The 26,715-nt window shown below is 46.0% G+C and overlaps 1 protein-coding gene across 1 annotated transcript in view; it reads right to left on the minus strand.

The window, feature by feature from the left end:
- The window catches only part of SLC22A18 (solute carrier family 22 member 18), a gene marked incomplete at its 3' end in the record, with an annotated part of 109,129 nt that overhangs the window by 42,231 nt on the left and 40,183 nt on the right, over nt 1-26,715 (minus strand). The window contains 2 exon segments of the mRNA XM_015414852.1: nt 4,168-4,278; nt 9,366-9,481. Of these exon segments, the coding sequence (XP_015270338.1) occupies nt 4,168-4,278; nt 9,366-9,481 (227 nt within the window).

Raw genomic sequence — 26,715 nt, forward strand, 5'->3', positions numbered from 1 at the left:
GAGTGAGCTCCCGTCTCTAGTTCCAGCTCCTGCCAACCTAGCAGTTCGAAAGCAAGAAATTGCAAGTAGATAAATAGGTACCACTTCAGTGGGAAGGTAACAGCGTTCCGTGCGCCTTGGTGTTTAGTCATGCCGGCCACATGACCACGGAAACGTCTTTGGACAGCGCTGGCTCTTCGGCTTTGAAACGGAGATGAGCACCGCAACCCTAGAGTCGGACTCGACTGGCTTTCGAACAAGGGAACCTTTACCTTTACTACTACTACTATGATATTTAAATAAGGCACTGATGAGGTTCAGGTAACTCATGTACAATGCCATAGAAACATAGAGCTGGAAGGGATCTCAGGGATCATCTAGTCCAACCCCCTGCACAATGCAGGAAATTCATACTACCCCCACCCCCATTCCCCCACTCCCTGCTCTATGCCCAGAGGAAAAAATGCAAAAAAATCATCAGGATCCCTGGGCTAGTCTGGCCTGGAGGAAAATTCCTTCCTGACCCCAAAGTGGCCTGGGCATATAAGAAGGAGCCACAAGATCCAAGCACTGGCTCATCCTTTCCTGCCCTCCCTCTCATGATCTGCCTAAATTCACAGACTTAGCATTGCTGCCAGATGGCCTCTGCTTTAAAACCTCCAAAGAAGGAGAGCCCACCACCTACCGAGGAAGCCTGTTCCACCAAGGAACCTCTTTCAGTGTCAGGAAAACCTTCCTGATCTTTAGACAAAAACTCTTTTGATTTAATTTCAGTCTGTCGGTTCTGGTCATGCTGTGAACACGTTAGGTAAAACCCACTGCGCCCAGTGGCGCTTTCCCCTAGGGGAGTGTGCCTAGGTCAACTCCACAACCTTCATAATTCATGCCGAGCAGTCCTGCTTTCCAAAATTAGTTTGCTTAAAAGAACACCATCAATGAGAGGACCGTATCTGTGTACATCACAACCTTGCTTATAATATAAATGAATGCAACGCTGTAATTTAGGCTCATATGTATGCACATTACTAAAAATAATTATACGGTGGGAACAGGGAGATGAAAATAAATGAGAACATCTATTTGCAGGTTATCCCTCTGGCACCGAGGTACGAATATGTGGAGAGCAGCCAAATCACCTCCAGCTGAGATCTCCTATGACAGAAGGTTGGATCAGCATCACAGTGGAATTCTCCAGAGGACAAGGAGGCCCTGGGCCAGCCTGGTGCTTTGAAGAACAGAGGCTCCAATGACACGCTTGCCTTTGCAGGGAAGGGAGTGGAACGCTTGTCGCTGCAAAAGCAGCACTGGGGTGGAGGCAGAAGACCACTTCGCCTGTTCTACCACCAGGGGTCATTTCCTGCGGGAGCGCATAGGAGTGGAGCTCCGGCAGTAAGGAGCCCAGGGGGCGGGCACATGCAACAAGCCCCGCCCCCTGCTCCCAGCAGCCCTCGGTCAGGCCACGAGGAGCAAGAAGCAGCCAGGTAAGTTGAAGAGCCCCCCCCCCGGCCCGCCTTCATGTACAAGCTCTCCCTCCTCTGTGAGGGCAGATCTGCACGTTCCCCCCCCCAATAGCTAGCAATCCAAAACAGTCCAGTGGCACCTTTAAGACCAAGTTTTATTCAAGTACAAGCTCTCCCTCCTCTGCGAGGACAGATCTGCATGTCCCCCCCCCCAATAGTTAGCAATCCAAAACAGTCCAGTGGCACCTTTAAGACCAAGTTTTGTTCAGGTACAAGCTCTCCCTCCTCTGTGAGGGCAGATATGCATGTTCACCCCCGCAATAGCTAGCAATCCAAATCAGTCCAGTGGCATCTTTAAGACCAAGTTTTGTTCAGATACAAGCTCTCCCTCCTCTGTGAGGGCAGATCTGCACGTTCCCCCCCCCAATAGCTAGCAATCCAAAACAGTCCAGTGGAGCCTGAGCGGTGGGTGTTGCCTTCTGACTCATGTCCGGTGATGTCAGGGGGTGTGGCATATGCAAATAAGTTATGCTAATGAGTTATGCTAATGAGCTCCTGCACCTCTTTTTCTACGAAATGACCCCTGCTATAGTCTATATAGGGACTCTGTCCTTCTAGCATGGTACCTCACTTCCAGATTTGAGGTTGTGTATTTAATGTTGGGATTGACAGACAGGATTGGGATTTGGCTGCTGGACTGCCCACCCCACTGCCTAACAGTCTCCCAGCCTGAGCTGACAGAGGAGATTCTCCAAAGGATGGCATTTAAGACCCTTAGACTGGCTGTCCTTGGGGACTTCAGCATTCATGCTGAAGCTATCTTATCGGGAGTGGATTAGGGTTTCATAGCCTGCACATCGCGCACGTCACATTCCTGATCTCATATTTTGTTCTGGACGTGATGAATGTGATTTAAGCCTGGAGAAAGTGACGACAGTTCCTTTGTCGTGGACAGATCACTGTTTGCTTGGGTCTGGAGTTGCAGGGATACCAAGATTCTGCAGGGGTGGGAGATCTATTAAAACGATCCGCCCCCAGAGCCAGGTGGATCCAAAGGGCTTTTTGATTTCTCTAGGGGATTTCCCTGTTGATAGAGCTGATGCTCCTGTCGACGTCCTGGAATGAGAAAATGATCTGAGCAGCTGACAAAATTGTTTCTAGGCTCCTTTTCTCAAGTGTTAGAGCTAGGGTTGCCAGAAACCCCGGTGCAGGTGGGGGGTCTCCTGGTCCGGGGTGCTCCTCTCCGCCCAATTAACCCCCTCTTACTGGCATGGACCCGGAAATCATTGCAACGTGCCTATGAAAACTGGAAGTGACATAGGCACATTGGGGACATCGGGGGGGGGGGAGAACGCTCTGGTTTTTGGGCAAAACTCTCTGATCTGAAGTGAATTTTGCCATACAGGTTTGCCCCAATCACAGAGCGCTGTCCCCCGACATGCCTGACGTTGCGATGCTCCTCCCCACTCCTGGAAAGTCCCTCCCCCACTGGCGCAATGATTGGACCTGGCAACCCTACTTAGCGCTCAGGTAGCCCCTTGGTTTACTGAAGGGTTGCAGTTGATGAAAAGACAAGGGAGACAGCTAGAGGGCCGGTAGAGGAAGACTCAGGACGAATCTGACAAGATACGGGCTGCAGCTCGTTTGAAAGCATACTCTGTGATGGTGATGGTGGCAAAGGAAACATTTATTTTCCCCCATCACCATTGGTCTGCAACGTGTAAGACAGCAGAGCTCTTCTGGGTGGTCAGAGGCCTGTTGGGATTTGGCCTGCAGCAGGAGATGGACTGCTTGGTGGCCCACTAGGACCATTTTGCTCAATGCTTTTCAGATAAGATGTCTCACTTCCATACTGAGTTGGACTCCGTATGAGCGGTGGCAGGGTCAGATGGTGCCGGGGTGCTGACCAATGTTCCCTCTAAGCTGAGTCAGTGTGAGCTAGCTCACAGTTTTTTAGCCTCCGGCTCACACATTTTTGCCTTAGCTCAGGAAGGAGGGCTCCAAAGCAAACTAATTGATGCAGCAGCCAAACCGCTCGCTCACAACACTAATGCCAGTAGCTCACAAAGTAGAATGTTTACTCACAAGACTCCACAGCTTAGAGGGAACATTGGTGTTGACTTGTCCAGCAGTCTGGGATACTTTACTGTATACTCAGTCTGAGGATGCGGACTGGAGGTTTGAGGCCTACCACCTGCTTTGTGTGACAATTGTCCTTTCTGACTACATAAATCTGCCAGGGCGGCGACTGACTGGTTCTGAGTGGGTAGTTAATACCTTCTTGAGGGAATGGGTAACCTCCCCAGCCTTGAAACAGGTTGAGATGCATCCACTACTACAGAAGCCTACCCATAGGCTTGCCAAGTCCCCCCGGGGGACCCTGCCTCCACCCTAAATGGCTGTATGCAACAGAAGAGTTCGGTATTCTTTGTTTCGAGCGACTCTTACCGGTATACAAGCTGGGCCAACACTGGATCCGTATGGAGGTGCCATTTGAGTGAACCAGCACCTTGACAGGGATGGTATACACACAGCTGCTGAGAGTTCTGTGATGGTCCTGTATACATCCAATGTGACTGCATGGTGGCTGCTGTCATGTGTGATCTGGCCCAGTAATTTTTTTTGTTGCATTCTGCAACGTTAAGTGTTGCGGATGAAGCTAAATAAATACATTTTTGCCGACTGCTGAGGGCAGGTTATCTTCTGCAGAACACGGAGCCTACCTTACCTATCGGAAGACCAGAAAGCACCTTGATTAAGAAAACATCCATTACTCCTGGAAGCTTCAACAGTCTTAGGACTTCTTTGAGGCTAAACACATCGCTGGAATGGGGCGTGCCTAGAGAGAGAGATAGGGAGGAGATTAAGTCTGTTGACCCAGATAGTGACTGTAAAGCAGTGGCCTGTGACCACCACGACCTGTTTTTTTAGAAATGCTCCCTTCTCTGTAACATGGATACCCTCCTCCACCCAAAACACAAATACACGGCACCTTGAACAACATTGTGCTCCAGAGCTTCATCTCTGCAAAATAAAATGATGTGTCTAGGGGACAAACTAGATGTGTTACATGTTTTACACATGCAGCTGCTGCTGGGAACTAAGTTCCCACGTACCATAGAGTCATGATTCAGATTGGAAAAGTGTTGCAGGGTTCAACTGTAAAGGCAAAACAGAAAAAATTGACTCTCTTATTAAAGCGAAGCAGTTTTTGGAAAGACAGCAAGATTCAGAAAAAGACAAAAAGAACACAGAGGAAGAAGAAGAAGAAGGAGAAGTGGATAGCTCCCAGGACTTGGGAAGTCGTGAAACATCCACAGATGGCAGCTCGGAAGTTGAATCCAAATCAGAATTCGGAGCAACAGCACCCAAACCCCCTCGGGACTATAAAAGCAAGAAGAAAGGAAAGAAAGGCAAAAAATAGCTTAAATCCAAGAAGAACTGTTTATATTACATTACAAATTCTTGCATTGTTAATAGCTTTACCTTTATGAATATTGAAACAACAGAATAAGATTTTTATTCTTAACGCGAAGAGAAAAACTTTGACCGATTTCACACAAGAGCTGCGCCGCGGTCGTGCCTCCCTTTGCCCTGCTTCTATTGGTCAATTTCCCACTCGAAGCCGCGCTGCCGCATTTTGACCCGTGGCTTCGCACTATTTCCGCCGCGGTTTCGTGATCCTCAAAGGGTCAAAATGTGGCAGCGGGGCTTCGGGTGGGAAATTGACCAATAGAAGCGGGTACCTGTAAAGTCTAGTGGAAAAACTATACATAACATTGGGGACTGGATCCCCAATGTGAAGTCTCTGGTACTTATTGCATCCATAAAAGAGGAAGAAGAAGAAGAGATTGGATTTATACCCTGCCCTTCACTACCCAAAGGAGTCTCAGAGTGGCTTACAAACTCCTTTCCCTTCCCCTCCCCACAACAGACACCCTGTGAGGCAGAAGAAGAACAAGAGATTGGATTTATCCCCCGCCCTTCACTACCCAAAGGTGTCTCAGAGCAGCTTACAAACTCCTTTCCCTTCCCCTTCCCACAACACACACCCTGTGAGGTAGGTGGGGCTCAGAGAGCTCTTGACGGAAACTGCTCTTTTTCAAGAACAGCTCTTATCAGAGCTACGGCTTGCCCGAGGTCATCCAGACAAGTGCAAATGGAGGAGTGGGGAATCAAACCCAGTTCTCCCAGATTAGAGTCCCTGCACTCAACCACCACACCAAACTGGCTCTGTTGGCCTTCCTTTTACCCACATTTCAAGTTAGGAAATTGGCCTTCCTTTTACCCACAGTTGCTTCTTCAAGTTAAGCTACAAATCAGGGTATCTCTAACATAATGTACAGTTTTTGCATAGTATGATTGAATCTTAACTATCCCCATCCTCAACTCTATACATGATGGATTGCCGCTTCAGATTCCTAAAATGCTAAGTTCAAGAGAGTGTGAATTCTTGGGGGAGGGGAATGATACATGCTGAACATTTAGTAGTGAGCATTCGGAATGAATCCATTCTCTCTCCCACCCTTTCACATATTTTAATGACAGCCTTTAAGCCCGTACCCTTTCGCACTTCAGTCCCCACCACCGTGTTGTATTGTCCGTGGACTTCAACTTGACACTTACAGAATTCCTCAGTTTGTATGCCCAGCAACATCCACCCCATGACACAGGGGGTGGATATTAATTTTAGCAGGGTGATCAACTTGCAGCACAAATGCCACAAGTGGAACAAGCAGTCCTTCTGAATAAGAGCAGCAGAGGACATGGGGCCGGCTCTGCGGAGCATAAGGCCTACGTTCCCACCTGCTTCTGCAGTGCAACATCACTCCTGCTCCCCGGCTGAGTAGTTGAATTGCCAACTCATAGGGCTCTTTTTGGTAGCAGGCACTCCTTTGCATATTAGGCGACACACCCCTAATGTAGCCAATCCTCCAAGAGCTTGCAGAGCTCTTCTTACAGGGGCTACCGTAAGCTCTTAGAGGATTGGCTGCATTAGGGGTGTGTCGCCTAATATGGAAAGGAGTTCCTGCTACAAAAAGAGCCATCATCTATCTATCTATCTATCTATCTATCTATCTATCTATCTATCTATCTATCTATCTATCTATCTATCATCTATCTATCTATCTATCATCTATCTATCTATCGATCTGTCTGTCTGTCTGTCTGTCTGTCTATCATCTATCTATCATCTATATATCATCTATCTATCTATCTATCTATCTATCTATCTATCTATCTATCATCTATCTATCTATCATCTATCTATCTATCTATCTATCTATCTATCTATCTATCTATCTATCTATCTACCTATCTACCTACCTACCTATCTACCTACCTACCTACCTACCTACCTACCTATCTATCATCCATCTATCTATCTATCTATCTATCTATCTATCTATCTATCTATCCCTTTGGTCTTCAGTTATAAAGTATTTACCCATCATATGTATGTACAGAGGATAAGCTTTTATAGTCTGATCTTAGACAAAGTAATTTTTAATCAGGAAAGTTTTAACATGTGTACACCTTAATAAATATTTGTACTTATATATATATGGTTTAGCTTAGCCCTTCTTGGTTCGTAGTCTGTAGAGCCCTCCATTTTATTTTTGACATCTGCACCTACTCAGAGAAGCCACTGGCATGTTAGACAGACGTGGCTGGTGACTCGCTTGGACTCTGTCAAAGGACGCTTCTTTGTTCCAGCACGCCCCACTCTGCAATCTGAACCGGAGGCCTTGAACGCTATAGGAAGTCTGCAGGCCTATTACGTACTTAAAAGGGAAACAAGCTGCAGGCAAGGGATTCGCCCTCGGCCCTCCCTCCCTCCCAAGCTCCTGTTCCTCATCTTTCTTCTCGGTTAGCCAGTCTAAAAAAATGCTGAGGCACAAAGGCCTTGTAAATGCTGGGCTCGTATTAATACAATTAAAAATGAAATTAACGCATGCATAATTTTGCTTACTCAGTTAGAACTGGTTGTAACAGGCCAACACAGCTGCCCGAGGTTGACAAGCCTCACCTCTACAGCGATTGAGGCAAAAGGCTACTGAGGGGTTATGAAGAAGGCTCCCCTCTAAGCTGTGGAGTCTTGTGAGCAGAAATTCTACTTGGTGAGCTCCTGGCATCAAAGTAGGGTTGCCAAGTGTTACCAGTATCTGGAGCGGGGGACTCCCGGCTTGCTCCATAGAGTTTTCCCTTGGATGACCGTGGCCCCGCCCCCAGCGTGCCCGGCGTCGTCACGTCACTTCCGGGTGACGTGCACATCGGGGTGGGGTTGCCCCCAGGGCCCAATCCGCCGGTGGCGGGGAACGGGCCTCTGGGGCGGGGGTTTCCCCGCCCCCTGGGGGGACTTGGCAAGCCTACATCAAAGTTGTGAGTGAGTGATTTGGCTGCTGCATAAATCAGTTTGCTCTGGAACCCTCCTTCCTGAGGTGAGGTAAAAATGGGTGAGCCGGAGGCTGAAAAACTGTGAGCTAGCTCACACTAACTCAGCTTAGAGCTTAGAGGGGACATTGGTTATGAAGACATCTCACATGCTCACTAGCTGGCTGGACAATACCAGTATGACTGTGACCATCACTGCCATCAACCCCTTGCCTGCTTTAATTACTCTTCTGATGAAACACAGGGGGCAAATTGTGGGACAGAACAGTAACGCACTAGGCCAATGAGATTTGAACGCCTATTTTCTACATAAGGAATGCTCTAGACCTAAGGCAGTGCTTTCTAGAAAAAAGTAAATATTCTCAAGGTGAACGCTGGCACACAGTAGGTATTTTGCTCGCCCGTGCAAAGAGCAAATGAACACAGATGCAGTAGACTGAGAAAAAGCTGGCTCAACTTACACTTACTTGAGAGCAAGTGCCATTGAATTCAGTGAAAACTTGCTTCCAAGTAAATAGGCAAAGGATCTGACTCAAATGGAAAGAAGCAGTAGGTATTTTGCACAGTGAAAAGTACGCAAACAGAGAGTGATTTCAGCAAAGCGTATTCTATCTGGAAGAAGACAACTTTGACCGGCTCCCAGGCCGGCTTATATCCCCCGAGAAACCGCCACCCAAAACACACCCCTACTTCCCTATAGGTTATTTACAGTGGCCGAGAGTCCCATAGGCTCTCGGCCGGGAACCTAGCCCCCTGATTGGAGCGGGCTAGGATCCGCATAGTCCATTGTCTCTTGGAGCGAAGCTCGACGTTTGTCTCTCGACTTGTCTGGACTGGATACATTACACTTTGGAAGATGGGAAATTTGCCCTGATACATTAATTTTTCATGTTCTAAATCAGCCTTGAAAATGGGTTGGATTCAAACTCTGTCTTCTCCCCCCCCCCCATTGCAGCTCATTGCTCTCCACTAAATGCTGCTTCTAGGGCCATAAGGGATCTTGAGGAATAACATGAAGGGGGTCTGCAAGTGGGAGGGGGAAATCTTTGGAAATTTCCAATTTGGTCTGGATTCAACCCAGTACCTTCACATATGTCTATGCCACGTTTTTAACCAAAATAAACCCCCTGTCACAAAAGTGATGACTCCATACCAGCAGCAGAAATCTGGCAGCCCGAGTCCCAGTCAAGCCCCACGCGCCTGGGAATTGTGTTCCCAGCAGAGAACTTGCAAGTGCACGTCTGACAGCCCTCATGGTACTCCCATACCCAACCCAAGGAATGTGTATTGTGTAGTCAGACTTTTTAAAAAGTTTAAACTCTTTTTAAAAAAATTTATTTTCATTTTCATATCAGATTCTCTTATGGAGTCTTACTCATCTCTTTACAGCACAACCCTAAACAGAGTCACACCTTTCTACGTCCACTGAAACTCCTAAGTTTAGAAGGGCACCACTCTGGTTTGCATTGCGCTGAAAGTCTGTCAGACCCCCTCTTTCTACTGAAATCGCCCAGCATTATAAGCACTCACTTTGTTCTGCAGCATTTCCTTTGGGCTGTGATTTTGTCTGGGCAGGAATAAAGAGGAGGACCATCAGGACGCATGCAAGATGCCCGGCCAGTCCAACATAGCAAGGAAAATAAACTCTATGGACAGGGGGAAAAAAGGAAAACATAACTATTGTGAACCCCAGCCTATGTAATTGTGAAGCCTCTTCTCACTGTGGTCTAGAATTCTTGAATATCTATGACGCTTTTGTTTTAAATTTTATTTTACACATCCTGGTCATGAGCAATGCTCCCTCTAAGCTGTGGAGTCCTGTGAGCAAAAATTCTACTTTGGGAGCTACTGGCATTAAAGTTGTGAGTGAGTGATTTGGCTACTGCATAAATTAGTGTGCTCTGGAGCCCTCCTTCCTGAGCTAAGGCAAAAATGTGTGAGCCGGAGGCTAAAAAACTGTGAGCTGGCTCACACTAACGCAGCTTAGAGGGAACACTGATCATGAGTGTTTAATTCAGCTGCATGTAAACACAGCCTCCCATGGTCCCAATGCCAGCCTTCCAAGATGAAAGCAGATCCTGAGTTCTGAAATCATATCCCAGTCCCACCTTCTGGGACAGAGAACTGCTCCTGTTCCTGCTAATATTCAAGTGCGTTTCTAGCTTTATTTCAACCAGCAGTTCCAGCGGAGCTCCAGCAGTAAAGAGCCCAGGGGGCAGGCACATGCAACAAGCCCCACCCCCTGCTCCCAGCAGCCCTCAGTCAGAGCAAGAAGCAGCCAGGTAAGTTGCAGAGCCCACCCAGTCCAAAACAGTCCAGTGGCACCTTTAAGACCAAGTGAGCCCCCCGTCCAAAACAGTCCTTTAAGGCCAAGGTTTATTCAGGTACAAGCTCTCCCTCCTCTGCGAGGACAGATCTGCACGTTTCCCCCCCCCCAATAGCTAGCAATCCAAAACAGTCCAGTGGAGCCTGAGCGGTGGGTGTTGCCTTCTGACACACATCCGGTGATGTCAGGGGGAGTGGCATATGCAAATAAGTTATGCTAATGAGTTATGCTCATGAGCTCCTGCACCTCCTTTTGTATGAAATGACCCCTGGCGGCCTCTGTCCATCACAGATATGCCATGTTCACCATGTGTTCTTAAAGCAGATAATGTATGCAACTAAACGACATCAAGGTGTTGCTTTGCATTATTTATCACTGGAACTCCTAAAGGAGGCAGTCAAGGTTCTCACAGTATATGTCTGAAGAACTTCAAAGGGCAAATAAGCATGCAGTCTGGTGGAGATAGCAATTTGAACAATCCAGAGTGGATATCTGTTAATTTGATCATTAGACCAGCTTGCAAAAACATCCTCAAGCACAGGCATTTCAACAAATCGCAATTGGCTGGGGTGCGGTCAAGCAAACTGACGTTCTCTTGTTACTTTCAACCGTCACATGAATTTATTCTCTTCAGCCCTTTAAGATCCAAGCGAGAGATTTTATCAGCGCCGTAACTGTTAACTGTTGCATGATAACTGAATGCATTTATATGGCAGTCAGCTACAATTCTAGGTCTTAATTTTCCGATCTGTATGTTTTGGAAATTGTTATGGAACTGACAATTTGAAATAATAGCAAATATACCGCCATTTTCTTTTTCAGAAGTTTAGGCTCTGCATTGTCAAATTGTCTAGGACCACTGAGCGGAGGCCCGTTCTTCACTGGGCCCTAACTGCAGACTAAAGAACTATTTTTGCAAACATTTCTTAAGGACTGTGAAGTTAAATCAGCTGAGGTTTATAAAAGCAGAGGCCTGTTTTAACAGCCTCTCCCCTCACAGATTCAAATGTGCCGCATGCAAAAAGCAGGTCCAGGACCAGCATCATTGTACCAGGCAACCCAAGCTATGGGTGCAGGAAGTGATACATTTGGGGCACCAGTCAAGCAGAGCGACCTGAGAGCTATGCCTCACAACCCTGGGTCACATGGCAGGCTCATTCACAGCTCCACACAATCCATACTGTCTGTCCCAAAGTCCTAGGGGACATTGCCAGGGATTCTGGAAGGCATCTCTTGGCGCATGGGATCAGGGGCAGATTAAGGCTCACTGGTGCCCTAAGCACTGACCAATCTTGGTGCCCCCCTCCTTTCCATGCTGACCCAGTCCATTTTAGTTGTAGACCTGTCTGACCAGATAGACAATGCAGCTTGCAGCAGTACAAAAATATACTGTACAAACTAAGCCAAGCTTGGGCTACATAAAGTTCTACATAAAGTTCTACAAAAATGCAATACAACATCTGTTTTAATATTTCACAAGTTAAAGGTATCAACGTTCCAATATTCATGACCTGAAAGGCATTTTTCTATGTTTCATTTTTGCAAAATCACTGATCACTAGATTAAGCACTAGATAAGCACTAGATAAGCATATGGAGCAGAGGTTCATCAGTGGCTATTAGCCACAAGGTATAGATAGGGACTCTGGGGCAAGTGATGCTCTGTCTTCTTGGTGCTAGGGGGGGTCAACAGTGGGAGGGCTTCTAATGTCCTGGCCCCACTGGTGGACCTCCTGATGGCACTGGTATTTCTGGCCACTGTGTGACACAGAGTGTTGGATGGGATGGTCCTTTGGCCTGATCCAACATTGGCATCTCTTATGTTCTTATCATATCCTCAAAAATTAATACCTCTCAGAATGTCTGCTTCAGTTGTTAATATACACAGTGAGCTGAGTCTTTCTTGAAGCATAACTGATCTATTTGGGTTTTTTCCCCACGTTTTACACATTTCAGTTGTGAGAAAGACCTACAAATCTTCATTCGTTTTTTCTTTTCTTTTCACCCTTTCCCCAACTTTGTGGTGCCCCCTTTGGCCCTGGTGCCCTAAGCACGTGCCTAGTCTGCTTAATCCACCCCTGCATGGGATGCAATCAGTGGGCTGCAGTGGAAAGGGGGCAGGAATCACCACGCCCTCTTAACAAACTTGAGCTTTCGTAACTGCTTTACTCTTGTCTGCAATGGCTTCTTTGTGCAGGCTAGGGTTGCCAAGTGCGGTCTTCGCCGCAGCGGGGGACCATAGAGTTTTCCCTCGGATGACCGTGGCCCCGTCCCCAGCGTGCCCGGCATGGTCGCGTCACTTCTGGGTGATGTGCACGTCAGGGTGGGGTTCCCCCCAGGGCCCGATCCGCCGGTGGGGAACGGGCCTCAGGGGCGGGGGTTTCCCCGCCCCCCGGGGGGACTTGGCAAGCCTAGTGCAGGCTTAAACCTGTGCAAACTATCCAAATAAGGATATTTCTTCCTCTTTTTGGATCTTAAGGAGTGCTGGTGAGTTCCTGTGTGCACTGGTGCATGAAACATTCCATCCACTCCAGTGCAAAGACAAGAACAATTGTATTGACACATTTTGATGTGTACACTCAGGGAAAGTTAATATTGACAACTTTTCAGGGCTTCTCTGGCACAGCGTCCATGCCACTGGTGCATTCCATTCTCTGTTAGCTGTGAAAGAAAAGACCCCATGATGGTTGAGTATTGTGTTTGCAGTCTTGTGATGATTGTTCCGGAGATTATATATGTAAAGACTGAGAAGCTTTCAGTGCAAACAGGAACATACCAGAAGGCCTTCTTTTGTAATAGGGGAAGTTGGCACTTTACACAACTACCTAACAGTGTGAAAATGCCCTCAGTATTCTCTTTCCTTATGTGTGTTTGAGGGTGAGGGAGAGAAAGAGAGAGAGAGAGAAAGAGAGAGAGACTCTTACAAAGAGGGTTGGAGTTAAAATTGGTCAGATTTAGGGCTGCCGGCAGTGTTCCCTCTAAGCTGAGTTAGTGTGAGCTAGCTCACAGTTTTTTAGCCTCCAGCTCACACATTCTTGTCTTCGCTCAGGAAGGAGGGCTCCAGAGCCAACTGATTTATGCTGTAGCGCAATCACTCGCTCACAACTTTAATGCCAGTAGCTCACAAAGTAGAATTTTTGCTCACAAGACTCCACAGCTTAGAGGGAGCATTGGTTGCTGGGTCCCCCCAAATGCCAGAGTTCCCCCGGTTTCCTGCACTCCCTCCTGGCACTGGGCAACTGGCCGGCAGGGGAGAGTTAGGGTGCGTTCAGATGGGGCATTTGCAATGGTATAGGTGCCGGTTGGAATCGGTGTACTTACCGGCGTTCACACGACGAACATCTGCCTTCCGTCCCTAACCGTTGCAAAGAGCTTTAAACTCTGCTTTAGTATTCTGCCACTAGGTCCCCAAGTGGTGGTATCCTGAGTGCAACAGTTGTAATCGCTTCCCCCCCATCTGATTGCTCTCCACCGTTATACAGCCACTTCCGTTCGGAAGCCCGAGGCTTCCGATTTTCGCTCGCCATTTTTTTTAGGTCGGCGATATGCGCTTGGGCGAAGCTTCGCCCGGGCGTTTGTTTAAAAAAGAAAAAGAAAAGGGCCTTAGTTTAGTGTTTTGGAGGCGTCCGGGACCTCAGGGAGGCTACTTTGCTCTTTAAACTTTAAAGGTAAGTCCTTACCTTTAAAGTTTAAATGTAATAGAGGGTTTTTACGCATGCGCAAAGATCGCCATTCTGTGGATGGCTGCCTATGCGCATTCGAAAAGGAAAAAAAAAAAAAACCCCGCCGATGCCCGCTGTGTGTAAACGGGCGTACAGCGATGGGCTCCGCAGACAGGAGGTAAGTGTGATCGCGTTTCAGCCAGCATAAACTGCAACGGTTCCAACTGGTACAGTTTATGCCAGCTGTAACGCCCCGTCTGAACGCACCCTTACTGTATGCGACCTGCCTACATCATCTAGAAGTGTCGTAGGCACATTGGAGACACTGGGGACAATGCTCTGGGTTTTGAGCAAAACTCTACGGTAGAATTAGCTTCAAACCATAGAGTTTTGCCCCAAAACCAGAGCATCACCCCTGATGTCACCGACGTGCCCTCATCACTTCCAGGTGGCATAGGCACACATCACCCGCTAGGTCCCCAATGTGCCTACGTCACTCAGAGGTGGCATAGACATGGTGTGCTTCCCTCCCCTTTCCAAGAGCATCCCAGTAAGTCACCCGCTGGCCTGTTGTTCGGACCTGGCAACCCTAGTCAGATTGCATCGATTTTGACACATAAATGCATGCAGTGACTAATCAGCACTTTCCTTTCACTTCAACACAATCATTGCCTTGCTGGTTCAGTATTTGTGTTTTCCAGACAGTAAATTAGGAGGCTGTATTGTGTGGCTCAGTCACTGAACAAATCATTGTACATGTTCTGTGAAAGTGACCTGAGAATGGGATAGTCAAGGAAAGCAGAAAGGAAGATTAATAAAGCGCTAGAGGTTTAACCCATAAAAACGATACCACTCTAATGGCAGAAAGTGAAGAAGACCTAAAGAGCCTCTTGCTCAGGGTAAAAGAGGAGAGCGCAAAAGTGGGCTTGAAGCTAAAACATAAAAAACCCCTAAGATCATGACATCCGGCCCCATCACTCCTTGGCAAATAGAAGGGGAAGTCGTGGAAGTAGTGACAGACTTCACGTTCCTGGGATCCCAGATCACCGCAGACTGTGACAGCAGCCATGAAATTAAAAGACACCTGCTCCTTGGGAGGAAAGCGATGGCGAACCTAAACAGCATGATAAAAAGTAGAGACATCACCCTGCCAACAAAAGTCCGCATGGTCAAAGCAATGGTATTCCCAGTAGTCATGTATGGCTGCGAGAGTTGGACTATAAGGAAGGCCGAGCGCAGAAGAATAGATTCTTTTGAACTATGGTGCTGGAGAAGACTCTTGAGAGTCCCTTGGACTGCAAGAAGAACAAATCAGTCAATCCTAAAAGAAATCAACCCTGACTGTTCCCTGGAAGGCCAGATAATGAAACTGAAGCTCAAATACTTTGGCCACCAAATGAGAAGGGAGCACTCACTGGAGAAGACCCTGATGCTATGTGGTCTATGGGGTCGCGAAGAGTCGGACTTGACTGTGCGACTGAACAACAACAGAGGTTTAACCCATAAAAACCTATCCTTGTAGCATAAGAACATATCTCTATCTGTGTTAAGTTCCACACCGTCAGAACATTCCATTAACAAGAAGCTGTCTGAACACGTAATCAGCATATTAACAGATGTTCAGTGGATCCGAATCTCCAGGTAGATTAGTTGGCAGATGACTCGATGAAAATTTTAATTGGCTGGGAGGCAATTTTAATCAATAAAGATATATTTTAATTAGTAGAGATTTAATCTGAGAATAAACTTGTGTTAACAGAATATTTTACTTCTTTGTTGTGATAGCAGGGAATGAAAAGAGCATTTAAAATGGGTAAAAACACTGTTAAGACATACGGATTAAGAAAAATTATTTGCATCAAATAATAGGTTAAAACACTTTCTATGAGCAGAGGTCATTTCGGGAGGGAATGCAGGGGAACGCAGTTCCCCTGGGTGAGGTGCAGGGGCACATGACGAAGCCCCGCCCCCTGCTTCCGGCCGCCCCGCTTCCAGCCCTCATTCAGCCAGGAGGAGGCAGGAGAAGAGGTAGGGTAAGTTGCTTCCTCCACGCCTCTCCCCACCCCTGCCTGCCTGGGGCCAGGGAGGGCCTTGGCGGGGCTTCCTCGCACTTCCGCTGGCCTTGCAGGTCCACCGCCGGGCCCCTGATGTCAGGGGGTGTGGCATGTGCTAATGAGTTATGCTAATGAGTTCCCCTAGCTCTTTTTCTACGAAATGACCCCTGTCTATGAGAATTATGTAGAAAGCGAACACAGCAGGGAGAAAGGTACGGCAGGACTTTTACTGATGTGGTGGCTCAAGTGGTTAAGACGCTGAACTGCAGGCTGTGGAAGGTCGGTAGTTCAGCAGTTCGAGACCCGAGTGTGCCGCATGACGGAGTGAGCTCCCGTCTCTAGTTCCAGCTCCTGCCAACCTAGCAGTTCGAAAGCAAGAAACTGCAAGTCGATAAATAGGTACCACTTCAGTGGGAAGGTCACAGCGTTCCATGCGCCTTTGTGTTTAGTCATGCCGGCCACATGACCACAGAAACGTCTTTGGACAGCGCTGGCTCTTCGGCTTTGAAACGGAAACGAGCACCGCAACCCTAGAGTCGGACTCGACTGTCTTTCGAGCAAGGGAACCTTTACCTTTACCTTTCAGTCTGTTAAGGGCATATTCAAAAGAGGGGGAAACTCCCTCCCCTGTTGTCAAGAATGGAATTAACATTAGGTTGTCAGTCCTCACTGGCAAGCAGTGTGGGGAGGAGACTGACAGAAATGCCATTGCACAATGCCACAGTGTTACTTCTGGGAGATGCTCTAGGAATTTCCCCGATTTCTGTGGTTTTTATGCTAGAGGACAGGGGATTCCTAGAGGATTGCATGATGTGGTGACATAATTTCCAGGTATTCACCCAGAAGTGACCTTCCCACATTGTGTGGTGCTGTTTCTCCATCCCCTTTTGCTCTTGCTGCTCATTTGTGTGCAGCAGGTGCCAAGAGACAACCAGGCATCCCTAAACTAACTCCCTTACTATCTCACTGTATTATTTTATGATACTGTCTCTTAAACAATCAGTCATGCAAAGCCAGCAGGGAAACGGCTTCTTATAGCTGAGGAAGGAGTCGCTCTGTAGAGAGAAAAGCATGTGACAAAGAAGCCATTTTGTCGAGTGTGCCGCATGACGGAGTGAGCTCCCGTCTCTAGTTCCAGCTCCTGCCAACTTAGCAGTTCGAAAGCAAGAAATTGCAAGTAGATAAATAGGGACCACTTCGGTGGGGAGGTAACAGCGTTCCATGCGCCTTGGTGTTTAGTCATGCTGGCCACATGACCATGGAAACGTCTTCGGACAGCGCTGGCTCTTCGGCTTTGAAACGGAGACGAGCACCGCAACCCTAGAGTCGGACTCAACTGGCTTTCGAGCAAGGGAACCTTTACCTTTAAATAAATTGTTAAGGCTTAGTCTGTCTTGGAGCCATCCTTGAATATGTGTACTTGCACAACACATGACACATATTCTGCTGTGTGTATTAAGCCTTGAAAGCCAAAGGACAGCTCCACACATTATACATTAAAATGCCTTATTGAGCCTGTTTCCCATTTTTAAAAATGGCTTCATTTATTACTTTCCTCCAAGGGGCTTGGGGGGGGGGGCATATGTGGATTTCCTTTTCCACCAAGAGTAACTGGCTCAAGGTCACCCAACAAATGTTAACCTGGCTCTCCCTGCAGGGACACACCTCCCCCCTTGTTTCCTGTAATTATCCCATTATTACACAGACACAGAAAACTCCTTTGCATATTAGGCGACACACCCCTAATGTAGCCAATCCTCCAAGAGTTTACAGTAGCCCCAGTAAGAAGAGCTCTGTAAGCTCTTGGAGGATTGGCTACATTTAGGGGCGTGTCACCTAATATGCAAAGAAGTTCCTGCTACAAAAAGATCCCTGGATATACCAGAAGGTTTTACCCCACTAGACACTTGTTCACTACCTTCCTCCCCCACCCATTAATCTCCTGGAGCATTCTGTGTGTAGGGATGCTATCATGCTGTCTTGTTTGTATACAACTAGAGTAGAGCTCCTACCTCACAACCCTGGCTGACATCCCTGAAGCCCTCTTGAAGAATAAATTGTGGCATCTGAGTCACAAGCATTTCAACACATAGCTGGACATCCTACGTAGAGGCTTAAGCCAAATAGGGGTTGACTGCCATGGCAGCGCCTTTCAGCAAGCACGCACAACACGTTTTCTACTGTGACTCTAAGACAATCTGCCATAAACACTTATACTGCAAAATTTGCTTTGCACCCTGAGACGATTTATTACATATTGACCTCTGGGGAGACAGACTCAACACTACTTAATGTGGCTTCCCTGGTGAACTCAGAACAGCTTTAACACAAACCCGACGGCTGCATCTAAACAGTGGTCATCACAGGGATAAAATGAAAAACAGTACTGTCTGGAATATATTTCTTTTCTACCCAAAGTCCAAGCCGTATCTATAAATGTTTGAGGATGACAGTACATCTCAATATTGAGTCTAGTCAATATTATGAAGAATACTAAGTATTCAAGGAATTTCAGATACGAGTTTATGACAATCCATCAGCCTCAGCATCAAAAATACGTTGATATGTGCAGACACAGGAAAGGGACTTCTGGGGGAAACGACTGGATACCAGGAAACTCACTTAGAAGCTACTTCTACTTGTTTTGTAGAGAGAAAAGCATGTGACAAAAATTTTTGTCGAGTTGCTGCATGACGGAGTGAGCTCCCATCTCTAGTTCCAGCTCCTGCCAACCTAGCAGTTCGAAAGCAAGAAACTGCAAGTAGATAAATAGGTACCACTTCGGTGGGAAGGTAACAGCGTTCCGTGCGCCTTGGCGTTTAGTCATGCAGGCCACATGACCACAGAAACGTCTTCGGACAGCGCTGGCTCTTCGGCTTTGAAACGGAGATGAGCACTGCAACCCTAGAGTCGGACTCGACTGGCTCTCGAGCAAGGGAACCTTTACCTTTAAATAAATTGTTAAGGCTTAGTCTGTCTTGGAGCCATCCTTGAATATATGTACTTGCACAACACATGACACATATTCTGCTGTGTGTATTAAGCAAGCAATAAAGGAAGCCCCCTTCTTCTCCTGCCTATATTATTCTGTCTTCCTTCCTCCTTTTCCCCTCCACTCAGCTCCACCCAATTCCTATAGTTTTCCTGGCTCTTGCTGTCTCCCACATCCATTAATGAACACATACTAACCATATAATTCCTTAATGCACCAAACTCAGATTCCCTAATTGTTACAGATGGAGAGGGTTGCCAGGTCTGGGTTGGAATATACCTGGAAACTTTGGGGGTGGAGCCAGGAGAGGGAATGGCTTGGGGAGGGGCCTCAGCATAGTACCATGCCATAGAGTCCACCCTTCAAAGCAGCCGTTTTCTCCAGGGGAGCTGGAGATCAGTTGTAAAAGCGGGAGATCCCCAGGCCCCACCTGGAGGATGGCAACCCTACTGATGGGCCATCAGTAACTCGTTCATAGCCTGGGGAATGCTCCTCAATTACACCTAGAGGTTCTGGTGGCATTGTGTCCAGGAGCACCTTCCGTTCGTGTAGTCTGTAGTGACAGGGCATATACGCTTACAGTGTTAAGCAATTTGTAATTTGTGGACTTGCTCTGAGATAATATTACCATATATGTTCTAGGACAAGGTTTAGAGACTGATGTAGAAGATACTTCAGTTGCTGTTCATGTTTAAGACATTTTACTTTCTTCCTCGTAGCTAATGTTACCTAATTTATTAGGCTTTATCCCGTTTCAGAGAAGATAGTTTTTACAGTCTTCTTCCATACCTCTTAAGAACTTTAAAGTTTCATTTAGTGCCAGGCACTGCTGCCTGAGCTGTGGCTTGCCCCCAGGGATACGTATTGGTGACAGCATAAACATCCAGTTTTGTATCTGGCCACCAATGAGCTTCTCATCCCAGTTCCATATGCTGATTTTGAACTTTGAACAGCCTTCATACCCTTGGACCTACATACTATGACACAAGACCATGTTTCCCCAATCCTCATATGCGACTCTCCTGCCAGTTAAGATTTGCATTGGGACTTGAGGCGGGGCTGCAGCACAGCGCAGCGCTTCAGTTGATACCGGGCTTTGCTCCCGGGAATGGCTGATACTTTGCTCTTTTTAGAGGAGTCTTCGGGAGATCCCAAACTCCACTGAACCTCCTGGAGGGAGGTCCGGGGCAAGGGACTTGATTCAGGCCTCCCACCAGTGGCTGCAAGTGGGTGGAAGCCCTGGATCATCCCAGAAGCAAGGAGTGAAGTAGAGCAGACATGGCAGCCATGATCTGCACAAGCTGTGAACCCCTGACAAAAGAGCAACTTTTTTTTTTTCAATTAAATTTTTATTAATTTTACATGTATAATACAACATAAGTCAGGTTAACGATAGCCATATAAAGCATAAAGGAATAAACAACTGTATATGGAACAAGCAGAATATACGCCTAAGTAAGGATATATTCAGTCTAACAAGATTCTCTTGTGTGGATTCTAATGTTTAAAAGTGTAATAAGTCCTTAAGATGTTCATTCTTCGGGATGATTTCGTTTCTAGCTAAGTACGTAACTACTGGGAACCAGATCGCCTGAAAGTTTTCAACAGCATTCTGTGATTGAGGAGAAGTCGTTTTCCCATAAATGAAATGTTCCCACAAGTTGTTTTGCCAGTCATATAGGTTAGGTGAGGAGCTTCTTTTCCATTTCTGAGCGATTGTTATCCTGGCAATAGCTAATAAAATTGAAGTTAAATTTCTTTGTGTTTTTCTTTCACAGGTATCAGGAAGGATGTCTAGGAGGACCGTCTCTGGAAGAGCAGGTAAGTCAATTCCTACGATGGATTTAATTTGAGTCAAGATAAGAGACCAAAATGGTTGGATGAAGGGGCAAGTCCACCAACAATGAAGAAAGTCCGCAGGTTGTCCACAGCCTTTCCAGCATTTGTCATCACAAACGGAATAGATCTTGCACAGACGTACAGGGGTCAGATAACATCGGTGTGAGTCTTGAAGGAAGTTAATTTGATGTTGAAGGTTTGGGAAGACAGGTTTGGTGATGACCATATGTCTGGCCATTGATCCTGTTGAATCCTATTTTGGCAATCTTTTGCCCAATGAGTTTGGGATTTTAAAGCTGTCTGTTTTGTGGTGTTGACAAGGATTTTATAGATTTTAGAAATTAAGCCTTTAATATTAACTGTTTTGTAAATGATCAATTTTTCGAAGACAAAAGAGCAACTTTGAGCCTCATCAATAACATCAATAACATCGATGAAGATATGCACAGTGAGTACTTGTAAAAACCAAGATTGAAGAAGAATCCAATGATCCTTTGATTATGCCCCTTTAAATTTTTAAAAGGACAAGGAAAGAGGAGGTGGAAGACTATTGGTTTGCTGGGCTGAACTGGGGTCTTGAGGTGGTTTTAAAATGAGTCTACAAAACACATATAGAAAAAAGCCAGAAGACGTATGCGTTGTTAGCTCTGTGGGTGGTGATATGGAGCAAATCTCCTGGGAGGAGCTTAAATGCATAATTATTGACTCAGTTAATCTGGCAGTTCAACAGGCTTTTGAGGCTTTCATTTTGAGCCAATTTAAAGAGACAACTGCACCAACGCAAACTGTAATTAAGATGGAAAAATCCCGATACCAAACTGGCCAAGTTACAGATCAAGACTACAAGCAACTGGATGCATCATACAGGAGGATCTACACAGAAGAATATAACAGATTCAGTAAAGGACAGGCAAATGTTGAAACTCTCCAAGCTGTAAAGGAAAAAAATGCTGCAGAGAGAAGACAAAAAAGGCTTTATGGAACCACCAATCACTTCGAGAATGGAATATAGATGGCGAATCCTAAAAGAAAACTTCTCTATTTACAAGGCCATGAGACATAAAATTAAGACTTTGTTGAAAAGAAAGAATCAAAAGAAGAAAAAGAAAATGAAGCTTTACAAATAAGAGTGGGCCAGGGAACGACTTTGTATGTGTAACAGGTTAATAATGGTTTAAATCTTTGGTGCAGTGGTAAAATTTTAGGGAAATATTTTGTATGTGTAATTTGTTTATACACCTATATAATTCTAATGCGTCAATTTAAACTGATCAGGTAATTATCAGGCAATTTAAACTGATCAGGTAATTCTAATGCGTCAATTTAAACTGATCAATTTAAACTGACCAGGTAATCCTTATACTAAATGATACCATATAGAGCAGGGGGACATTTGGATAAATGTAATTGATAAAGATTGATAAGGAAAGTACACTGAACCCCCCCCCACAATTTATACTGAATGTATTTAAGAGAAGAGCAACTTGATTGTTAGGTAATCCTTTCTAAAGTAGAATTGTTTCTACAGGTATTTAAGTGCCGCCCAGTGCCCCTCCCCCGTTTCAGCCTCTCTCTCTCTTTAGCTTGACGCTCCCTCCCCTTTCTGTTTTCTTTCCCTCCTTCTCCAAAGACAAAAGAGGATGTGTCCTCCTGCTCAGGAAAACTTTAAAAAAGCCAGAGAGAGCATAAGAAGGAATCAGTAAATATAAAGGAGTAGGGGTCAGTGTTGCATGTGTGGGCTTGGATTTCCCCCTCTTTTCCCTTTCTTTTTGCCAAATCACAGAGGGAGGGAGGGATGGAGTGGTTGGCAGCCAGTTCCCTCAAAAAAACATGGGTTTTGCTTGTAGATGCAGAATACATACAGAATACACAAATAAATAAACGGGAGGGTTAGGGCAGAGGGAATGCATGAGACTGTGAAGTCAACACTTAAGGCTCAGGGCAGAAAGGGCCATATTCTCAATATTTTACTTGCTTATTATTATGTACAGGATAACGTTGTCAACTTCAAGGAGGGATCTGGAGATCTCCTGGAATTTTTTATTTATATGTGAATATCATATGTCTTGTATGATTTTTTAAAGATTTAATAATTCTTTTATGTGCTTGTACAATTATTACTGTTTCAGCCATTTTGTCGCAGACAACTGTATATTATTTGCGAAATAAATTTATTGTTATATACATGGAACTACAGCTAAATGCTTTATTAAATGTATGTTGGATACAAAGGGGAGGGAGAAAACAACGCAGCTCCAGTTAATTTCTTTTCCTCTAAAAAGGTTCCTCTTCCCGTTGGTCTTTTCCATGTTAGAGAAACAAGATGTTTTTGCCGTAATAAACTGATCTAACGAATGACTCATTTCCATTTTTTTACTTCCATAAAGTCAAAGTTGATGTCTGACAAAGTACAAGCTACATTTTCATGATTCATGTCTACTTCAAAACAAAGCTACATAAAGCTTCCATTCATTGCAAAGCCAGATTCTTTCAAGCACCACTTTGGCTGTGTGTCTAACTGCGTAAGGAAGCCTTTAGGAAGAGCTGTAGGTACCAGAGGTCTGCAGCTCAGAACTAGTGCCACTCATCAAAAGAGAGAAAAGGGATTGCTTTAAACCACTGCATCTTCCAAAAACATAAAAGATGTTTCTGTAAAATACAAGACAGGGAGCGGTGGCGCAGGCAGTTAAACGCCTGCTTTGTAACATCATCCAAGCAGCCGCTATGGCTGTTCGAGTACCACCGCGGTCGAGGTGAGCTCTCGACCTTCGTCCCAGCTCCCGCCTACCCAGCGGTTCAAAAGCAACCTAATTGCAAGTAGATAAATGGGTACCCACCCTTAGAGGGGTGGGGGGCACCCTGTATGGTTGGTGAAGGCGGCGGCGGCAGGCGGCGGTGATGACGGCGGCGGCGAGCATCGACTCGATGTGGACGGCGTGGCTACGTGGCATTGCGGCGGCAAACCGGCGCGATCGGAGGAGTGCGATCGAGCGATCCCTGGTGGCCGAGAGAGAATACACCGAGTGCTGTCGTTAAGAGAAGGGGCGTGCGAAGACGCCGAGCACCGGCTCAGCGGAGCCGGAAGGGACGTTGCTGGGCCGGAAGCAGGCGGAGCCACACGCCTCAGGAAGAAGACAGCCACTACTGAACGCCGAGAGAAAAGAACACCCCACCAGTCCTGAGACCCGAGCCGAGCCGAGCCGACGAGAACAACAAGCAACAACAACCACCACCACCATAGGGGTGCCAGTAGGTTGTCCCACCCCCGTATATACTGTGGCCCTAGTTAGGGGGGAAATGGTGATTAGCACCAAAAACCTGTAAGCCGCTCAGAGACCCCTAGACAAGGGGTTCGAGCGGGATATAAAGTCGAATGATAAATAAATAAAAATAAAATAAAATAAGACTCAGCTAGGTCCTTGCTAAAAGGCTAGACAAGGTCCCATTCACTCCTGAGGAATATATAAACTACTATGGCCCCGGTCACACGGACCAGACAACGTGGGGGGGGGGAAATGTGGCTGTTTGCCCTGGAGCAAAATAATTCGCCGTAGCCCGATCACACGGTCCCCCACGTTTTCCGGATACTAGTGCACTTTCCGCGGTACTTTTTTACTGTGTGTCTTTGGCGGGACACCATGGGTTGTCCATGGGTGCACTATGCTTCCCAGCTGTTGCGGTGTGATCGCGCACCGAAAATCTGCATGGCATTCGTGCCTTTAGTGTGGCAAATCCTCCATGTGAATAGGGCCTACATCTAGTTCTTGATCACAAACAGAAATGAAGGGACTAAAAATATTCAAATGATCTTCTGCTAACATTCACATTGCTAGTCTACATGGGTAGTTGGTATGCCACTGATTACGCTTCTCTTCATGGTTGCTGAGTGGTAAATGTTGGGAAAATAGTCAAAATGCTTAAATATTCAGCGTTTCGATGGATCTTGCTTCACTGGAGAGGAGACATTTCTCTGTGTTTAAAAAACCCCTTTATTTCTAAGGGTAAAGGGTATACAGGAGACCTACAAAGTAACAAAGATCTAAGAGCTACATTTCTACATCTTACTGCTAGGAAAGCATGGTTACACAAGACTCCGAATCAATGGAGTATCAGCTTCTTTTTCACCCCTAGAAAGGAAGTCACCTGAAACCAGTAACCAATAGTTTAGTAAACAGTAGACCAAGATTTTGGGCTTTATCACCATTGGCTCTGAGCCAAGTTTCCCTTCCAGGTCAGTCTAAACAATAGCATAGAAGGTAAACAAGTTAACCCTATAATGACTGGATTGTGAGACCTTGCAAACACATACATTTCCAACAGTTTCTACCTAAAACGTTGCCCTGTATCGAAGAATTACAACTTAAACTTTTTGCAAAAGTGGTCTGGGGAAAAATATTAACTACAAATGTGTGCATCTAGGTGCCACCGAGATGCCTTGTTAAATTTGGCTGTTATTTCCTTTTAGCAGAAATCTGAACATGGTGATTTTGTGATCTCACAGCCTAGCTGCTTCATGATTCTGTTTCAATTGCCCCACTTCCCCAAACAGGAAAAACGTTTGCAGGATCAACTTCGTAGTAAGATTCAGAAATATTGGCAGAAGGTACATAGAATAATAATTGAAATAATGGGTATTGTTTTGCCTTTTTTTACCAGAAATCTTTTTGTTAAATATGATCCCTGATGGTTAAAACAAAAATGCATTGTATACCTTAACTTATATATTAACATCCGCTAGAATATCAGTAGCTAAAGGCTGGAAAGTAGAGAAAACCCCTTCAAGAGATTAATTAATTAATTCAGAAAATGTTGGAAATAGTGGAAATGGATAGACTAAATATTATCTTACAAGGAAAAGATGAAGAATTAAACCAAAAACAATGGACCAAAATGTATACCTGGTTAGACAATATGTTAGGCAAACAAGACTCCAAAGAAATCTGTTGTAACATATCATGTTTATAATTTGAAAATCTATAAATAAACTTTGGAAAAAAACTTTGTTGCAAAGAAGGAGTAGAAGATACTTATGGTGGCCCTGTAATATCTTTGTGATATAAAGGTAAAGGTTCCCTTGCTCGAAAGCCAGTCAAGTCCGACTCTAGGGTTGCGGTGCTCATCTCCATTTCAAAGCCGAAGAGCCAGCACTGTCCGAAGACATTTCCGTGGTCATGTGGCCGGCATGACTAAACACCAAGGCGCACGGAACGCTGCTACCTTCCCACCGAAGTGGTACCTATTTATCTACTTGCAATTTCTTGCTTTCGAACTGCTAGGTTGGTAGGAGCTGGAACTAGAGACGGGAGCTCACTCCGTCATGCGGCAACTCGGGTCTCGAACTGCTGAACTACTGACCTTCCACAGCCTGCAGTTCAGCGTCTTAACCACTTGAGCCACCGCAGCTCCTTTCTTTGTGATATAGTGATTTACAAATATAGAAGTTCAGCATCGGGATACAGGCAGGCAGTAGGATAGTGCTAATCCGTAAAGTACCACTGATGCTTCAAAAGAAACACTGTTTTCTTGGAGCATGGCACAATATTTTTTTGCCAGCCAGCTACAAAACCTTAGACTTTCATCTGCTTCAGCGGCCGGAGTTGCCAAATAAGGAGAGGGAATCAGAAGAAATTGCTCCCACCTCTCTCTTCCTCTTGGCAAAGGCGATATAGCAGACCAAGATTTCCATTGGTACAGGGGTGATTTCAGTAGGGTTGTCATGTTCGCCCTGACGACTTGCAGGGGATGGGGGTAAGGTTGCCAGAGCCAGCTTGGGAAACTCCTGGAGATTTTGGGATAGAGTCTGGAGGAGGACAGGGGCCTCGGCGCAGTATAGTGCCATGAGCCAGTTTGGTGTAGTGGTTAAGTGCACGGACTCCAATCTGGGAGAACCGGGTTTGATTCCCCACTCTTCCACTTGCATCTGGCTGGATGACCTTGGGCAAGCTGTAGTTCTGATAAGAGCTGTCCTTGAAAAAGAGCAGTTTCTGTCAGAGCTCTCTCAGCCCCAC

The sequence above is a fragment of the Gekko japonicus genome, unplaced genomic scaffold, assembly GCF_001447785.1.
Source record: "Gekko japonicus isolate JY-2015 unplaced genomic scaffold, Gekko_japonicus_V1.1 scaffold2290, whole genome shotgun sequence".
Classification (NCBI taxonomy): Eukaryota; Metazoa; Chordata; class Lepidosauria; order Squamata; family Gekkonidae; genus Gekko; species Gekko japonicus.